Consider the following 14664-nt stretch of genomic DNA (forward strand, 5'->3'; position numbering starts at 1 on the left):
TTTCATATTATTTTAGTTATACTTTGCTAATAATGATATAAAACTTTAACATGCAAAAGTCCAAATTGTATTTTAGATAAGAAAATGGAATACAATAATAAACAAAATACGTAAATAAGTAAAAAACAAAGCCATCTCTTTCACACCTTCACTACACAATAAATAAAATAATAAATAAATAAATAAATAAATAAATAAATAAATAAATAAATAAATAAATAAATAAATAAATAAATAAAATACTCTGGCCAGGCACCTTCACATCCATGCAGTCATACACATGGTGCTATGATGTACAATAAAAGTAATGTGCCACCACGTCATATTACCACCTATGACACTTGATATGGAAAAAGATAGGCTTCGCTCTACTTGATCCATTTTGGTTTATGTAATTATTATAGTTATTGTGCAAATATCAGTAACTGTTTAACAACATTTAACTGAGTGCCCTGTTGTACCTCATTTTTCCATATCATATGTCTTCCCTTCCAAGGTGCTTCTAATTGTTGACTCTACACCCAAAGAGTCATTTGCCAAAAAAAGTTCAAATCAAACACCTACAAAAAAAAAGCTGCATCCCCCAGTTCCTGCCTCATACTGCTTAATATCCAACATATATACCACTGTTGAAGGATTTTCTTTTTTAAATCCTTGTTTAATTTCACCTGGTAGTCCCTACGGTAAAATGTTCAACCAAATGCCAATAATAAAAAGATACCCTTCACAAAGATACCCCACCTTTTCCCACCAACGAAAACAGTGGCACTATACCAGTACATACCCCAGGCGAAGGTTTCTCTTTCTCTTCCCTGTCAATGGTAAACTGTTCCTTCTCGCTGCTCTCTCCATCCTGCTTCTCCTCTTGCTGGACCTTCTCAGGCAGCGCCCTCTGCAGGCTCTTCCGTGTATTCAAATGATTGGTCTGCAATGAAACACATACAGCAATGTAAAGATGTGATCTCATCAGGAATAACTTAAGAAACAAACCAACTGACATCAATGAGGATTTATCAAATGGTAAGGTTCTTATGTATTGAGGGGACCAGTTTTATACAGTCATGATAAAAAAGTAGCAATCATCATACCAATTTCATTTGCAAAATTTGCATGTGAATATAAAACAGATTTGATCAAAATTCCCATCACAAAAAAGTATTAATTGATGGTGATGCTAAATAGTCTATGTCTAGAGTCTAATAAGCATTTGGTCGAAACATACAAAGGACTTCAACAAGTCTCTCTCGCTGTTGCTCTCAGATTTTCATCTAACAGTATAAGTGCATATAATTCCCAAATTAACCAATCTAATACCAGACAGTTTGCTTGATTCTGTTAGATGTGATTGATACAATGTGCTGATTGTGACAAAATCTCACCAATGTTTTCTGAGTTGTTCCCAATGCTTCTATCACTTGGTCCACCATCCTGTCAGAGATGTAGGCTGCCACTGACAGGTTCAGTTCACTACCAGGCAAAATACAAATATCATCTTAGACATGTGAGCGATAATACAATGGATAAATCATCAAAGCAATTATAATATTGTGTAAAGTTGACGTTAAGGAGTTTGTGAGCAATAAGTTGAATTTGTTCTTGGACATTTTGTGCTGCCAACTGGTAGTCCATTGAACTGTAAGGGGTATTATTCAACATTTTTCATCTTTTCTTGAGTTTTTTGAATAAACACTTATGTAACTTATGTATATATACTACTCAGTAAAAGCACCCTGTCTACCATAACCTAATTTACGATTCACATCCCAATCAGTGCTGGTGCACATTTTGGATAGCAATGACAGTTATAAAACCATTATGATAACAGATTTAAATAGAACTGAAGTATTTGCTTTGAAAATTAATAATCAATAAATAAATAAACATAGGTTATCATTAACATCAAAGAACAAACCTTATTTTATTGAGGACGTCTGTTCCCACTTGGTCCATGATAAGAATCTTGGTGAAATCTTTGGGGAACTGGCTCCTCTCTGTGCTCCCCTCCTCCAGCTCTTCCTTCACTGTCTCACTGTCTAACACCCCAGGACACTGCTCCTTGGCACAGCTCAACATCTCAGTGACTGTACCCTGAAAATACAGGGGAATTTAGAGCTCTATATTGAACAAACAGTTACTGTACCCTGAAAATGCAGGGGAATTTAGAACAATGTACACTGTGACCAAGTGTTACTGTTTATTAAAAAAATTACTGTGCCCTGGAAATTGAGGGGAATTTAGAACAATATACTACACTGTCCCATATATCACTTACTGCATACTGAGAGAAGAAACCAAATGGTGACATGTCTCATATCAAATACGGAGTTTCGGTGCCATGTAAATTCTGGGAAATTTCAAAAATGTATGCTGTGACAAGTTTCACTGTATCATATATTGTATATGATTGTATGATTTTGTACGTGTGTACATGAGTTTATATCACAAAAAATAATAATAATAAACATAAAAATTAAAAATCAATAAATAAACTCAAAAGTTCCTCACCTGGTCATTGGCATTCACTGTCCCATAACATATAATAGATATACCAAGTACTATACTTACCTTCATCTGCTCCTCCACCAGATCTCCCAGTTCCTGTGTTATAGACTGCAGTTTGGCCTGGACTGGGTTCCCCTCTGCTTCTTGACTCAGAGCTATCTCCTGAAGCTTTGGGAGAAGCTGGAAAATTGTAAGGGTAATATCAAATAAAAGTCAATTACTTAAAATCTTAATGCTGCTAATCTGTGCTTATAGAAACCATACTGCAGCATACCATAATATACCACAGTATACCATAATATACCACAGTATACCATAATCATATCACATACCACATGGTGTCGTATCAATCCAAACCATATCATAGTATACCATACCACATCACATGATAACAGTACCACACTAAACATAATTATAACTGTTGTCCTTCCATAACATACCACACCATACCATTCCACTTCCTTCTATCTTGTACCATAAAATACTGTGGCACACTTGACTATATTATGCTATACTGTACTAACTGCATATCAAACTGTAATTTCATTAATTTCTTGATTTTTATGTCTGATTCAGCAATGAATCCATGTATATTATACTGTTACATTTCATTTCTGTGTACCACATCTGATCAAAAAACATACCATACCAGGTCATATTATGCCACACCACACCACACCAAACCACAATACACCACTTCCTTATATCAGATACCATGGCATACCACACCATACCACTTCCTTACATGCTATATAATACCATACCATACCATACCATTTCCTTCTATTGTATACCACTCCATACCATACCATACCATTTCCTTCTACTGTATACCACTCCATACCATACCACACCATTTCCTTCTACTGTATACCACTCCATACCATACCACACCATTTCCTTCTACTGTATACCACTCCATACCATACCACACCACTTCCTTCCATCCTAAACCAAACTGAACCACACACAATACTGTACCTGTTTAGAGTTGTCAGCATCAGTGATGTACTGCTGTCCACTCTGAATGTCTGCCCTGAACTCATCACTAGAACTCATGTTCAGGGCATTGATGGTATCCTGCAGGTGTACTACTAGCTTGTCCACCATCTAAACCAGAAATCAATGGCACTGAATCATTATCTATATGAAGGATATATACAGGTTTTTATACTAAGAGAACTTCATAACTATATTGTGGTATCTTGAAGACTGAATACAAGACTGCTTTTAATCTCAAACAAAAATGTGATATTATATTAAGAAATCAAGATTTAGAGTATTACAATGTGACATCAATTTCTTTTTTATCATGTAATCATGATACGTTCTGACATTGGGATATGAGAAAGATGGCAGTATCAGCACACCTGCTGTGTAGAACTGATCAGGAATCCCTGCTGTAGTCTGAAAGCCTGTTCACTGGCAAATTTCCTAGGACTGTGATTTCTCTGCAAGAGTCTTTCAATCTGAAAAACATTATATAATAATAATAATGATGATGATGATGATAATAATAATAACAATAATTATAAAAAATATTAATACATGTATATATAATAATATATGGCATATACATATAAGAATGATCTTTAGACTAAATATTATCATCTCTTTTATAACGATACATGAATGAACAGACACATATTACTTGATGGGAGAGGGACAAACTTTAAAATTATATTATCTTCAATACTATCATAAAGTACCATTCACAAATCGATGTAAAACTCACAGTCTGCAGTGCTTTTTCTGTTCTGTCTGGTGTGACCTTCAGGGCAGCTGCAGCATCATGGAAAGGAGCAGGCATCTTACGCACTGTGTAGTTCCTAGGGTAGACAGACAGTGGCACAATAACACTTGTAAAACAATTCTCTTCAAGAAAATACACAAAGAACCCACAATAATCTTTAGGATAAGGGGATACAATTATGATTTTGACTGACGATCATCAATATTCTGCTGAAATGACTGTGTGAGCTGAATTCTATCCTGTTACATGGTGTTCACACTTTCACCCCCCCCCCCCCCAACCCTGCCTCTCATCTTTTTAAACCATCCTCTTGGTGACATCATGGACAAAAAATATTGAATGCAGAAAGAACCTGATACTATCACAGTTAGTAAGCATAACCCAGCCAGTGTAACTCTACTAAAATATCTAAGGGAGACACTTCCAATTATGCTCCATAACCTACTTTTGCAAAGCAGCTGCTATGTCTTCAAATCCTTGCACAGTTGTGTTGTTCTTGTCCCAGACTAAAGCCGTCAGCTTCGTGTTGATCTGTAGTGCTTTGGCCAACATCCTGGCACCAAAGTCACCCATATTGTTGCCACTAAAACAGAGAATGGAAACTGTAAGGTCAAACTACCATCACATTTTGCTCAAACACTTGGAATGATTAGCTTAGTAAACAACAATAACTGTAAAATTTAGATCTTTCGCTTATTATTAAGTTTTTGACTTTCTGTAATTTATTCATATTTCACAGGCTTTAACAGTTTTCTGTCAACATTGAAGATGTCTTTGACATACAACATCATCCTATTCCATGTATGACCACAACATACCAGCAAAAACAAATTAAAAATTATTTTTTAAATGATACACGAATACCAGTCTGGACTCATTTTAATTATAGTAAAAAGCAAATTTCAGATCCTCACTACACATACAGTATTCTGCTTGATAAAGAACATAAAGCATCAAATGACATTCTGTAAAGTATGCAATGATCTTGTTCAAAAGTTTGATTTGTCAAAAAATGTTCCAGTTAATCTGGCCAATCTTTTTTTGCTAAACAATTCTCAGTGAACAGTGGTCAGTAAACAGTGGTCAGTGAGCAAAGTTCAGTAAACAGTGGTCAGTGCCAGTGTACCTGATATCCAGTGTCTTGAGGGTGCTGTTGCTGCCCAAGGCATTGATAATGACTGCTGTATCTAGCTTGAGTTTGGAGTCTGCCAGAGAAAGACTTTCTATTGGCTGGAAGAGGAAACACAATATCAATCATTTAACAGGTGAAAAATACACAATTCATAGACAAATTAAAACTTTCTTCCATTTTTAAGTAGGTTTAACCCAATCTAAGCTACATGTAATATTTGTAACAAGAATGTTGTGTTATGTTTATTGGCAATAAACTGAAGCACAGATGATAATGTTGCAGTGTTTATTAATCTTTCATTCTCTCTTTATTTTTTTGCTCCAAAAACTATTTATTACAAGCACTACATCAAAAAACTCTGGCAATAGGCACTCACTGATTCTTCTTCCTGTATGACTTGCACCACAGAGTCCAGCACCTGGTGCATATATCTGGAATATAGGATACTCAGGGTACATGTCTGTATTATTAATATAGGATAGTCAGGATGCATCTGTATTATCAATACAGGATAATCAGGGTGCATGTCTGTATAATCAATATAGGGCACTCAGGGTACATCTGTATTATCAATATGTTATAATCGGGGTATATGTCTGTATTATCAATACTGGATACTCAGGGTGCATGTCTGTATTATCAATATAGGATAATCAAGGTACATGTCTGCATTATCAACATAGGATACTCAGGGTACTTGTCTGTATTTACACTGCCTGATGTAGGATATTATCAAGTATAGAGGGGTGGGAGGGGAGGAGGGCTGGGATAGGTACAAAAATGATTTTTTCCTCGTCTTAATGGAGGAGATTATTGAGGAAAGATGTTGGAAATACAAATAGAAACCCTCTGATATATTAGAAAGTTAGGAGTTTAAATCACTGACTGATACCATCAGATGTCGAATAAAGACAAAAGACAGACAGGATAGGTAAGAGCTTACTTTGGCTTCACACTGTTGAAGTTCTTCCCAATAGCCAAATGTTTTATGCTACGGTTCCTTTGAATCCAGCGGCAAACTCTCTCTATGTCTTGGTCAAAATCTGAAGAAAAACAAACATACGAGTAAAGGTAATAAGTCTAAGAACACATCCTGTCATGGATGTGACACTGCCATGTGCCACTTTACCAGTTGCACTAACATGCGTATGTCCATGAGGCTACTACAGATGTACCATTATTACAAACTTTACATTACTATGGCTGTGTCACAGCCAGAGATGCGACTGTGTAAAATCTGACACTGCTATACGTACAAAGTAGCACTGTGGCTAGGACACCATTATAGAATACACATAAATGCAACACTGAAAGTTACATGTATGATTTACATTTAAATGTAATTTTTTAATTAAATAAAAGTAAAAAAACAACTAAATTCAATTTAAAATATGGTTTCTTACTGTTATCACTGATATCTAGGCTAGTAATATTTGGAATGTCTGCTATACAGCTCTCTATCATGGTAGCACCAGGGGAGCGTAAATCATTGCAGCTGAGGTCTAAATGAACATCTGACAAATTTTTGTTGACACCAATACCTAACAGTAGAGACCTGAAAATAAACAAAGTAACAATCCAGTCAGAAGTGTTTTGAAAAAGTATATGAAAGTGAAAAAGAATGGAAAATAATGAACCCAGTAACCCTTGTGATGCAGTGTTACTGTACTTTAAATATTTTGTGTTGTAGCTTGAATCCTTTTAAAGCATTTGAATATGATCACAGTAAATATTTGATGAATATTTTATAATCTCAAAATTGGTTTAGACATATGAAGAAAGAGAGAGAGAGAGAGAGAGAGAGAGCTACATGACACCTACTTGAGAGCCTCTGGTGGCAGCTTGCAGTCTGACATGTTCAGATATTTCAGGGAGATTGCACTAGCAAAGAACTGCTTCCAGGTAATAGGCACTTGCACATCCTTGCTGCGTTTGTAGCTGTAGCTGTTGTGTGCCAAGTTTAGCGTGACCAGGTTTTGACAACAACCTCTCAGAAGAGCCCCCATTACCTGAAGATAAAAATGAAAGGTTTTTCATCATCTCTTGTGCAATGATGTTAAAAATGAGCTCACTTCCAATTAGACTCAACACGTTTTCCCACCTTTGAGGCAGGACATGCCAACCCTTCTTTAAAGGGCATTCAGTACATAATCCAAAGCTCACACTGACAACAAGTCATGTGATCAAGTCCCCAAAACAACATTAGACAGAAAACACATTAATTTTAAGAATTAACTTTTACCCTTAAAATATAACAAATGTTTTTGCTACTGAAGTTTATTTCTATATATTTAATCTTACCAGTTCTAGGGCAACCTCTGTGCTTGACAGGTCTAGATGAATTATAGCATTGGGCTGAGCCAGGAAGTTGTAAAGATTCTGAAAGGGAAAGATTGAATATCCATATAGCTATTGTATTGTATTATATTTTCAAATGCTAAAAGCAGCATCAATTTCTTTCAGAACTGTCAAGTTTATTTTGATAACTCCTGGGATCAGATGGTAACTCTAATTTTTTGCTAATATTTAACAAATAAATATAGGTTAACACATAAGGACAAAAAAGTCTGTAAATTTCAGTTGAAAATGCAGATGCTCAAAATCCTAGCACAACTATTTGCAATTAAAAAAAGCTTACTGTAACTTCCTCTCCTTTGAATGAGTTCTCAGCCAACAGAAGATATGTGAGATTGGTTGGCATGAACTTGTTTGAACTCAGAGCCTCAGCCAGGCGGTTGGCCCCCTTAGCGGTCATCCCGGTCTTAGCCAGGTTCAGGTAGGTCAGTCCCTTGGGCAGCTTACTGACTGGTCCACACAGGTGATTGATACCTGGAATTATTGACTTTGATTAACTGATGCTGCAGTGACATATTGTGCAAATAACATAATTATGTCAGGTACTGCTGCTTCTTCAATTTGTAAGCTATTACCCCTATTTGAATAAACACTGGGCTCTGTGCTTTTGGATTTTTTTTTTCACATTGCACTGATAATGGGTAACTTCTCTGCTAGTCAGGGGTTACTAGAATAACAGATTCTGATGTCTGTATTCTACAAAGCAGGGCAGACCATAGGTAAATTTGCATAACAATAACAGGTCTAAAAACTTGAAACAGAACTTGATGGAAAACATACTCACATCTCTAATTTATATATATATAATGTCCCCTACATGAGCACTTACCTCTGTCTTCAATGGGATTGTTTGACAAATCTAACATGGTCAGGGATGTCCCACTATTGGCAATTATTGCTACAGAAAGCTTCTGGACAAAGTCACTGAAAAAAATGACAAAGGGGGAGAGAATTTAAACACAAATCAGACAATTTTATCAAAAGAGCCAAAAAGGCTTAAAGGTCTCTTGCTGTGTCCCCAGACTGAATCTTAAAGAGACGGTGCAGACCTTTTCAAAAAAAAAAAAAAAAAAAAAAACAGGGTTCTTTCAATCCCCATCTATTGTCATTGTTATGCTTTAAATCTAACATATTTCCAAAAGTCAATTTCTCACCCTTTCAGGCCCACACTGCTAAGATACAGCTCTTCTATACATGTGTTCTTCCTCATCACCTTCAGTACTTCTACTTGAGCTTCAGGGACCTGGAAACATCAGTTGTGCAGAAAGGCCTTATTGAGAGAGCTGGAAAGTTTCTTTTCAAGCCTTATAAATAATCTTCACTGTGTGTGCGTGTATGTGTGTGTGTGCAGCTGCACACATGCATGCCTGTTCTTGTAAAGACACCTCCATGTAACTGTTTCTTAAGGCAAAAAGTTACCATAGCTTCCAGCTTATGTAACAAGGTAGTATGAATTTAAAAACATCTTCCACCATTTTACTTCTCACACTATTGCTTCTCATATACTCGGACTTCAACTTAGTTTGCTGAACTATAATTTCTGAATCAGTCATTTGGCTGATAACAAAAATTATACTTATATTTCTTACCAGTTTAGTGTTGGAAGCATTCAGCTTGGTAAACCAGGAGTTGTGCTCCAGTGCAGAGATAATAGGAACTAAATCTCTGAAGTTACAAAAATATATAAATATGATGTATATATAATATACTGTATATTGTATATACAAATATGATATTTTATTTATTTTGTTATGTATTTTCAGTGACTTGATATTGTGTTTGTTGTCAAGTTTTTTAAAACTTTTGGTGACAAAATCCAACACACTGCCACTTTGAACACAACTAACACAATGTCACAATCCACAAATATCGCAACCAGGGCTCATCTTTGACTTGAAATTTCCCAAGATAATCTAGCAAAGCAAACATCTGATCAACATCAATGATTAATATGTTTTAAAAAGTTTGCACTTATCACCATATAATTATTTAATATTACTTTACCAAATTAAAATGTTTTTAAAGCATCTGGCAAGAATTCACTGTGACAAACATGTCTCCATGCCTTACCTACCTGTTGTCTATATGGTCAAAGTCACACAGTGTCAGCTCCTTGCTATCCTGGGACAAGTAGATGGTATCTACATCCTGAAATCATATAAAACTAGTGATGAGTGCAATTCTAGCAAACTGCATTGTCAACAGCACATAGTCCACCCAGAATACCACTCAAATTGCACAGAATTCTGCTTAGACAGCTGAATTCTCATTCAGAATGAGAGCTCCAAGACCAGTCTTTCATAAAGGCAAATTTTCAGCAGTGGTATACATGCGTATATACCATACAACTGTATATACACATAAGGATACACATATGCATATGCATGGTATATGGGAATACAAACGTGTACATACAGCATATGCAAAATGGCAACAATAACGAGATCCACTATGCATTTTTCAAAGTTAACTCACCCAGGCCACTTCATCCCTGAAAGGCAGTTCGTGGTAGTCGCACATGCATGCATACATATGAGAGAAGCCCCCACAAGGCCCTCTGTCTCGTCCCTCTATGTCTTTGATCATGTCATACATGGTTTTTATTCTGTCTGGGGGAGTCACTTCTATTTTGTTGATCATTTTCCTAGATAGATAAAAGTTTTCATAAATCACAATAGAAAATTTAGATTTTTGCATTTAATCTGACTTTACAGTTTATGTACTGGGACTTAATCTGACTTTACAGTTTATGTACTAGATACTTAATCTGACTTTACAGATTATGTGCTAGGGTTTTAAATAGACTTCTATTTCTGTATATTTCTTATAATATTATGTACTGTCCACTCACTCTAACTGTTGTGTTGGAAAGATGGCCTTCAGTGTGGTCCCTATATGTGTGATCATGTGATCCACCTCCTCAGTCTGAGGTTGTAATGTGTGGAAGGTCAAGGTCTGAGATGCTCCTCCCTTGGGTGACACTGTCAAACATAGCTGAAATAGAACCAATAATTGATCATCCATGGCATGTTTATCTGTCAATCTAATAGCATTCAACGTGAGTCCCTGCAAAGTTGGATCAATCTACGTAGAACAATAGGTGAATAATTGGAAAGAAGTCCTTAGTATGAGGTTTTACTTTACATTTCAGAGTCTGCTTACACCCAGGAATATTTGGCCTCATAATTGTACATCTGGGCCTGGCTTCAAAAAAGTCCTTTAGCCTCAAGTTTGGTTTTTATATTTTTAGTCTGCAGGATTTTTGGCCCAAGAAATATCTTTCAGTAGTCCAATAAAAGGAAAATTATTCTCATTTCATAGAAAGACATAAATGACTTATGATTAAGTTCAATACTTACTTTATTTGAATGCACTACAGCAGTAGTTGGAACAAGATTTATTTTCCAATTTGAAGTTGACCAAAATGTTTGGTACAAAAAGTGTTTAAGTCTTTGTTCAACATACCTCTGGCCTGACTTACCTGGTTTTGTTTCTTGCTTTCTATGTTCTGGATGTCCAGGTAATGGACACTAAGGTCAATCTATAAGTAAACAAATAGGGTTTCATTGGATTTTCTTTTCTATTGTTCCCTACTGTATTAGTATGGTAATTACTAGATCTTTTCTATTGGGGGGAGGGGGTGAATTTTACAGATGCTGTATTTTTTAAGTCCTAATTTCTTAGAATTAGAACATTCTTATTGAGTGGTTACAACATGAACATTATTAAAAAGAGGCTGCTTTATAGTTTTATTCTATGCAGTAAAAGCACCACAAATGCTATATAAAAATATTATTTTTGTGATTATAAAATTATGTAACTGGATTTTGATTTTTTTTTTTTGCCCATTTAAAAGATCTAGTAATTAGCACATATGTTACTAGTCTCTGTACTGCATGAGTACATATGTATTATACCTGATACCATGAGTTTACCATGAGTTGCATTATTTCACACAATCTATTCTGCTTGCAAATATGACATAACATGAAATGAGATTATTGCTTAGTCAATTTTCAAACTTGCCCCCTTTTTCTAATCTTTAACTTTTGGGGAGAAGGTTATTAATTCCCAATGTTCAAATTTATGGAGTCATTACGGTAACCATACTTCAAGAAATAAGATGCAGGTTATTTCCTTTATTCAATTCAAATTAAAATCCACAAAATGCAGTCATATATAAAAAAAAATTTACATTACCAACTAAACTATTTGGAATGGCACCACATTCAACAATGAAGAAAGTTTGGTATCTCATGAAAAAATGTCAGTTATGAATAAATATACAAATGTCTTTACAACACAGAAATCAATTTAACTATACATACTTACCTTAGATGGGACTTTGGCTGCCATTACATACAACCGACAGGCAGTGAAGGCCTTAGGGAAGCAAGCAAAAGAGAAAAGTGAAGCTTTTTAAAGTATTTGCATGTACTAGTAATATCACATTAGCAAATATATATATATATATATCTGTAAACAGCTCTGCCAGTTACAATATTACAGAGTTGATAAATAAAATTCTTTCCAGTTATAATGTTACAGTGTCTTTAAATTAATTAAGGTGCACTTAGTTTGCATAGAATTACTCTTTTCAAGTGTTTTCAAAAATGAATTCGTTTTGTTTACACTTTTGCCAGTAATGATAATTTATGTTATATGCTTCATACTACTTCATACAGGCATGAATGATAAATGTTTTTGCTGTTTACAAATCGATTCAGGCATAATACTTCTGATATCAATTATTAATAACAGCAATATTTAAGTGCACTACTCAAAACAAATCAGACATCATAATACACACAAATCACTGCCTAGGAAATGAATGAGTCATCCCAACTCTGTTCCATTACCAAGACTTGCCCATTTAGAGGGGTGTATAATTACTGTAACCCAGTAAGCCAAAGACAGCAATTCTAAAGCTTGATATACATTTTACCACAGGAAGCAACAATGGACTAAATTCCCATTAATATTATGAAGAAAAACTTTTTTCATTAGCAGAATGTTATTTCTAATCTACTCAGGTTTCTATGTAAAGTGCTAAACAATTATCAAACATCAATAATTATGATAAAATAACAAGTTGACTGCTCACACTCCTGTGCAAGTGATCATAGTGCATCTTGAATCTTAGTCTTCTGATATGCCAATGCAGAGGTGTTATGTATGTACAATCTCTCTCTCTCTCTCTCTCTCTCTCTCTCTCTCTGACACACAAGCAATCATGCATGCACACACATATGAACATACACACTGTATGGACCCTCTAACTTACGAGGACTTTGGTTTCAGTCTTGTCTCCCTTGGTCTCCATCTTCATCATCCTCTTGATGGCCACCTTGACCTTCTTGTCCAGCACCTCACGCATGCTGTCTGGAAGGGCACACAGAAAATAGGATTAATAAATGAATAATGAGAGAGAGTGAGAAAGAGAAAGAGAAAGAGAGACTCAGTAGCAATTCAGCTTACTGGCAGATCAATACAAAAGTCGGAGAACTTCAATGCAAATAGTCATGCTACTTAGCAGAAAAAGCAAAGTTATACAACAGACTTCCTCTGACTTGTCACCTCATCAATTGATTTATCATTATTTTGAACAACTGTTATGGATATATATTTTCCCTTAATATTAGCTGAATTTATGAAGACTAGCTAACTTTAGTGTTCCCTTAACTAAAACAAATTTTCTGGTCTCAAAGTTTCCGATTTATACATATATATAATGCAAACTTGTAGAACTCTGTGTGACAGCCTACTAGTATTTGACATTATTTTTTTTAAGATCATAGTTTTGTCTTTCACCAGACACTGCACCACAAGAATACAGCCTATGGACTGTACGACTGGGAATATGTATATGTACCAGGGGCGGATTTAGGCCGTCTTCTGGGTCTTCCAGAAGACGGTCAGATTTTTAAGTTTACATTGAGGGGTATCTAATTTTTTCTGTCAGAAGACGGTCAAAAATGGTGGATAGATCAACAAAGATAATTTGGAAGACTGTCAGAAAATATCTCTGGATCCGCCCCTGCTGTACAGTAAAATCCAAATATTCAAATATTCAATATAACGACAGTGCCAGACACCAAAGAGAAGAGACCTGAGCTGATTCACTGTGCATGGTACTGGTCAGTAGAGTGTGATCTTATATACTAGCACATGCACTCTGAAATTAACATGTCTTTTCCATTATTCTACATAATTTTTAAAAATCTTACTTTTTCTGATGGCTCATGATATGCTGCCACAAGTGCACACAGATTTTACCAACATTAAGTAATCTAAGTTTCATCTTTTGAGAAGTTACAGCAAACTTACAATCACAGTACAGAGACCCAGGGTCCTGCTCCAAGCTGCTGTAGAATTTCAGGCAAAAACTGTTACATAATTCAAAAGATATGTTGGGTTCAATGGTGCTGTAATGCAATTGGAATGTCAACCTTGCTAATCACGTGGTATTACTTATGTGGGGGTTAGTATACAACATTTACTGTAGTTGCCAAATATTTATTCTTGAAATGCAGAACAAGGCTAATAAAAATAGTGTAATTTGTAAAACCAGCTTGTACTCAGCATGTAAGAATGAGAGAAAAAGAAAATAAATATTTTGGGTGCTTGACTGGAAAATGGAAACTCTTTAACATCAGCGTGGGTTGTGGGACATTGGACAACAGTGTGTTAACAGCCATGTTGGGCATTCTTTACCAGAGGCCAGCTGGGGGATGACATCATTTTGTACAGACATATGCCCAGCTCAGCTAGTGACTAGCCAGAGAAATACTGTGAATATCTGAAATGAAGAATGAACCTGGTTGAGGGCACTTCTAGGGAAAGATTTCCAGATGTGGAAACCTCTAAGGAGGGAGTGGGAAAAATCTAAAATCTGCTTACCCCCCCCCCCCCCCCCCCAAAC

The 14664-nt window shown here is 35.6% G+C and overlaps 1 protein-coding gene across 5 annotated transcripts in view; it reads right to left on the reverse strand.

Annotated features, from left to right (window-relative positions):
• LOC106151520 (F-actin-uncapping protein LRRC16A) overlaps positions 1–14664 on the reverse strand; it is a 36377-nt gene that overhangs the window by 15030 nt on the left and 6683 nt on the right. For all 5 annotated transcript variants that reach the window (XM_087011708.1, XM_087011704.1, XM_087011706.1 and 2 more), the window contains exons 2-25: positions 13027–13124; positions 12075–12125; positions 11224–11283; positions 10594–10736; positions 10218–10386; positions 9817–9890; positions 9332–9407; positions 8897–8985; positions 8572–8666; positions 8026–8216; positions 7689–7766; positions 7209–7396; positions 6791–6942; positions 6331–6430; positions 5764–5818; positions 5382–5485; positions 4701–4838; positions 4238–4331; positions 3873–3971; positions 3484–3612; positions 2566–2682; positions 1913–2088; positions 1380–1467; positions 785–925 (exon numbers count right to left, since the gene is read on the reverse strand). In XM_087011708.1, coding sequence (XP_086867834.1) covers positions 785–925; positions 1380–1467; positions 1913–2088; positions 2566–2682; positions 3484–3612; positions 3873–3971; positions 4238–4331; positions 4701–4838; positions 5382–5485; positions 5764–5818; positions 6331–6430; positions 6791–6942; positions 7209–7396; positions 7689–7766; positions 8026–8216; positions 8572–8666; positions 8897–8985; positions 9332–9407; positions 9817–9890; positions 10218–10386; positions 10594–10736; positions 11224–11283; positions 12075–12125; positions 13027–13124 — 2705 coding nt within the window. The remainder of the gene's footprint in view (positions 1–784; positions 926–1379; positions 1468–1912; positions 2089–2565; positions 2683–3483; positions 3613–3872; positions 3972–4237; positions 4332–4700; positions 4839–5381; positions 5486–5763; positions 5819–6330; positions 6431–6790; positions 6943–7208; positions 7397–7688; positions 7767–8025; positions 8217–8571; positions 8667–8896; positions 8986–9331; positions 9408–9816; positions 9891–10217; positions 10387–10593; positions 10737–11223; positions 11284–12074; positions 12126–13026; positions 13125–14664) is intronic.

The sequence above is a fragment of the Lingula anatina genome, chromosome 4, assembly GCF_051362555.1.
Source record: "Lingula anatina isolate TDL-2025a chromosome 4, LinAna3.0, whole genome shotgun sequence".
NCBI classification, from domain to species: domain Eukaryota; kingdom Metazoa; phylum Brachiopoda; class Lingulata; order Lingulida; family Lingulidae; genus Lingula; species Lingula anatina.